Consider the following 5057-nt stretch of genomic DNA (forward strand, 5'->3'; position numbering starts at 1 on the left):
GGCTCCTGGCACAGAGGCAGCTCCCAAGGTAAACCAAGAGAAGCTTCAAAAAGACATTTCTGCTGAGGAGCAGCTCCTCTGCCAGCCCAGCAGGGCTGAGGGCACTGCCTGCAGGCACTGAGGGCACAGGAGCCAGGCACAGACAGGCTCAAGGCAATCAGCACTGGGAAGACATTGAGCTGAGACTGCACTTGGGGAAACATCTTCACAGCCCTGGACACGGTGAGTGAGGATGAGGATGTGCTGCAGAGGGGGCTGCCCTGGGCACCGTCAGAGGGACAGGGCAGGACGGCTCCTGCTGCCAGGGACGGCTGCAGGGGCTGAAGCTGGGGCTGCAGCCAGGGCTGCCCAGGGCTGTCCTGCAGAGCAGCTCCTGCAGCACTCAGGGCTCTTGTGCCACCTGCCAGGGACAGCTCTCAGCCTGCCTGGCAGCTCCCCATGCACTGTGGGGAGAAGTTGGAGGTGCAAGGAGCCACCCCCATCAGGGCAGATTCCTCCTGCTGTGGAGATGGTGCTGCATGGCCAGGGCTGCTCTCAGCTTTCTCCTCAAGGCAAGGCAAAGGGGCTGTCAGGTGTGTCTGTGTCACTGACACTCCTGCACTGTCCCACTGGGCATCAGCACATCTGCCTCCCATCTCCCTCACAAAGTGCCTCCTCACCCTCCTGTGCCTACAGACAGCAGCAGCAGCACCTTGGCTTGCAGCATCTCAGTTTGTGTGAGCTGCCCTTAAGGCCCTGCTGGCAGGGAGATGGCCCTGGGCAGTGCCCTGTGCTGGGAGGGGTGTGCAGGGCAGAGCTGAGCCCCCAGAGCTGGGCTGGGCTCTGGCAGCGCTGGCAGGGAAAAGGCTTGGATAGAGAGAAACAGCTCCCAGTAGGCAGAACTGCAGGCAGCAGAGAGCCAGACCAACATTTGCTATGCCTCTCTCTCTTGATCAGAATAGGGCAAAAAAGAGTTTAGGGAAATGTGTTTTGAAATTGGAGCCTTCAAAAAGGCTATTTTAATTTTCCAGCACATTTGAAGTGCGATCACCTTGAATTAGAGAGAGGTATTATAAGCAAAGGGCAGCTGTATGGGATCAGGTCAGACTGCACTGTGTCAAAGGTAGCCTTGTTTTCCCTCTGGGCTCCTCAGCATTCATACTGAGAAAAATGCTGACGATGAGGCAGTAACTCAGCAGCAGAAACTCAAATTCAAAAATAAAAGTTTTTAGTGAAGTTCCCCCACAGGAAGAGAAGCAGTTTTGAGAGGATTCCTGACTTAATTCTACAGGATTGTCTCAAGGAAATGTCTCCCAGGTTATCAATGTCTTCCTTTAACAGTCCACAATGCCCAGAGTGAGGAAATGTCCAACAGCAGCCCCATCAGCCACTTCCTCCTGCTGCCATTGGCAGACACGCGGCAGCTGCAGCTCCTGCACTTCTGCCTCTTCCTGGCCATCTCCCTGGCTGCCCTCCTGGCCAACGGCCTCATCATCAGCGCCGTAGCCTGCGGCCACCACCTGCACACCCCCATGTTCTTCTTCCTGCTCAACCTGGCCCTCACTGACCTGGGCTCCATCTGCACCACTGTCCCCAAAGCCATGCACAATTCCCTCTGGGACACCAGACACATCTCCTATGAAGGATGTGCTGCACAAGTTTTTCTTATTTTCTTCTTTTTTGGATCAGAGCTTGCCCTCCTGACCATCATGTGCTACGACCGCTACGTGTCCTGTAGAGAGCCTGGTGCAGGAATAGCTGGAAGAAAAAGGCCATAGTCAGATCAACTTAGTAAAGCTAGCAAAGTGGGCCTCAGTCTCACGGATACAGTGTCCTTGAGATAAAGAAGGCACGCAGAATTAAGAAAAACATGAATGCCGAAGTGCTTAGCTAAGCCACACATCTAAACCAATGATGAGCTCAGATTTTGCACTATGCATGAGCTAATTAAGCACTGTACTTAAGCACCACTCTGCGTATCAATAAACGAGACTTTGCTGATGACCATATGGTGTCCGCGTCTCCCTTCTCCGACAGTGTCCATCTGCAAACCCCTGCACTACGGGACCCTCCTGGGCAGCAGAGCTTGTGCCCACATGGCAGCAGCTGCCTGGGCCAGTGCCTTTCTCAATGCTCTGCTGCACACAGCCAATACATTTTCCCTGCCCCTGTGCCATGGCAATGCCCTGGGCCAGTTCTTCTGTGAGGTACCCCAGATCCTCAAGCTCTCCTGCTCCAAATCCTATCTCAGAGAACTTGGGCTCATTGCTTTTAGTGCCTCTTTGATATTTGGCTGTTTTGTGTTCATGGTTTTCTCCTATGTGCAGATCATCACCGCTGTTCTGAAGATCCCGTCTGAGCAGGGACGACACAAAGCATTTTCCACCTGCCTCCCTCACCTGGCCGTGGTCTCTCTGTTCCTCAGCACTGCACTGTTTGCCTACCTGAAGCCCCCCTCCATCTCTTCCCCATCCCTGGATCTTGCCCTGTCATTTCTGTACTCAGTGGTTCCTCCAGTCCTGAACCCTCTCATCTACAGCCTGAGGAACCAGGAGCTCAAGGATGCCCTGAGAAAATTGCTGACTCTGTATTTTCTGAAGCATTAAACTTTTCTGCTGCATAATCTTCAGACTGTAACTCTGTAAAAGCTCACCTTTTTTCCATATTTGTCCGTTTTTTCTGCAGTATCGTTTTCTAATGCTGTAAAATTTCTTACAAAATACTGTAGTGTTACTCTTTCCATTTCTACATGAATATCTACCTTTTGTTTGAAACACAAAGACATGCAAGAGGTCTTTCACCTGTGCTTTGAAATAAAAACAAATGCCTGCCCTGCCCTGTGTGTCCAGGATCCTTCCTCAGCCCTTCTCTGTCTCTGCAGGGCAGTGCCTGTGGGCAGAAGTGGAAGGAAGAGACTCCCAGCACAGCAGCACAGCCAGGGACAATGGCCCTGGCTCTTCCCACATCTGCTCTTCCCAACTCCACCCTCTCCTTGCCAGCACTTCTGTGGCTGTGAGGCCTCAGTGCTCTGGCAGCTTGGTCACTGTTCTGCTACATGTCCGTGCTGTGCCCACAGGCAGGGACAGGCCATGGGCACTGCTGGGACACAGCTGGGCTCCAGCACAGCAGCACCATCAGCAAAGGGCATCTCCTGAGGGCAGGGCAGGAAGGCTTTGCTCTCCTCCAGAGCTGCTGTCAGCAATGTGCTCCAGGAATGCCCTGGCCAAGCAAAGCCCAGTGCCTGGGGCAGAGGGGCAGTGTGCAGGGGGCACACAGCAGTGTCCTGGCACAGCCAGAGCTCCTGGGATGGACCTGAGGGAGCAGCAGAGCAGGGCCTGGGCTGTGTCTTTGTTCTGGGCACAGCCTGGGAAGGTGCCCCAGGGCAATTGTCCCACACCAGCCCCTGCAATCACCACACCCAGCACTGGCCTCTCCCCCAGCTGCACGAGGTTGTTTGTCCCTGCATGGAGGGACACCGAGTGACCAGGCCAGCAGCCATGTTTGCTCTGTACTGAGGAGATTTCAGCAGTGCATCGTGTGTGTGTGGGGAGATGAACCCGAGTGAGCACAAACACCATCATCAGCACTCGGGGGTGGCACAGTTCTGGTGGCACAAACAGTGCCTTGAGGCCACTACGCTCTGGGAAAACACCTGAATTCATTACTGGGCTGTGGTTACGACTGCATAGGAGAAACATCCCAGGCAGGGAGGGTCCAGGAAAAAAATGTTCAGGACAGCCATGGACTGCACAGAGAGACCATTGGGGTGGGGGTTTGTGGGGAGAAATCAGAGCTGCCTCCCTTCTGAACCACCCTGAGGACCTGGACAGTGTTGTGCTGTGCTCTGGGCACTGACCAGGAGCTGAGGGATGTGGAAAAGGCCTTTGGAGTCAGGGATGCTGAGAAGGCTGGGTAGTGTCACTGTGACACCTCTCTCAAACCCTTTGGAAAGGCCAGAGCCATCCCAGAGGGTGCTGGGAACTTGGGAAGGGCAGACATGGAACCAGTCTGCAAACAGAGCGTGGAGGGGCACTGGGACAGTCACAGACTGGTCAGTCTTAGCAGGGAAGGGCAGGTGGCAAATCCTCCTGCAGCCATTCCAGGCACTGGCAGCACGAGGCAGGGATTGCAGAACCCCCATGGGAGGGAAAAGAAGGGGCTGTTGTTTGCCCAGACTTTAGCCAGGCCTGGGACATGGTCTGCTGTGCTTTCCTCAGAGCCAGACTGGAGCGAGCTGGGCTGCAGGAGTGGAACATGGGGTGGGTGGGAATTTGGCTGAACAATCAGGGTCAAATGTCATCCATGGCACAGAGTCCTCTTGGCAGCCACTCCCTGGTGACATCCCTCAGTGACCAGCCCTCGACCACACTGTGGAACATTTCTATTATCTCTACAATGGCATGAAATGCACTTTCAATTCCTTTGTGGATGCTGCAAAGTTGTAGGGCGTTTGTGACTGAACGCATCCAGTTAATGTTGACTGCAAAATGTAATTTGGCAAAATGACTGAGTTGGGTACATTTCTCTTACCACAAAAAATGGTAGAACTTATGTATCAGAAAAAGGCAGTTCAATACGAAAAAATCAAACCCAACCAAAAAAAAAACCAACAAAGCAAGACCCACCCACAACCACACAAAAACCCTACAAACAAACCAACCACAAAAAGCAGAGGCCGTACACAGAAGAAAAGCAAATACACAGGAAATCTCCTAGCAGCAGAAAATATTTAACCACGTTGTGGCAGGAGTGGATTCTGTATGCGTAGGTGCTGTTTTAATAAAAAATATCTTAAAAAAGAAACTAATCCCCTATGCCCCTTTCTTCTCTCCGTTTATTGCTGATCATGGTGTGCCATGGAATGGAACATCCCTTGGGTCAGTCCAGCCCAGCTGTCCCATCTCTGTTCCCTCAGGAACACTTGCCCACCCCAAGCCCGTGGGTTGGAGGAGGTTGCAGACACACCTCATGTGGGGCGAGCACTGTGACAAGGACAGGAGAACAGAACAACATGTACACTTATCAAGGAAAGTAGAACAGAACAGCACAGCCTTGAAGAAACCGATAAAGGATGTAAG

At 53.0% G+C, this 5057-nt stretch overlaps 1 protein-coding gene across 1 annotated transcript; it reads left to right on the forward strand.

The window, feature by feature from the left end:
- Positions 1-1190: 1190 nt before the first annotated feature.
- On the forward strand, positions 1191-2585 carry LOC148217281 (olfactory receptor 14J1-like). Its single transcript, XM_088158755.1, has 2 exons — positions 1191-1713; positions 2017-2585. Exons 1-2 carry the CDS (start codon positions 1344-1346, stop codon positions 2583-2585), a joined length of 939 nt encoding a protein of 312 aa, XP_088014881.1. The 5' UTR covers positions 1191-1343.
- Positions 2586-5057: the final 2472 nt, after the last annotated feature.

Source organism: Sturnus vulgaris, unplaced genomic scaffold (assembly GCF_052056855.1).
Source record: "Sturnus vulgaris isolate bStuVul1 unplaced genomic scaffold, bStuVul1.hap1 Scaffold_87, whole genome shotgun sequence".
Classification (NCBI taxonomy): Eukaryota; Metazoa; Chordata; class Aves; order Passeriformes; family Sturnidae; genus Sturnus; species Sturnus vulgaris.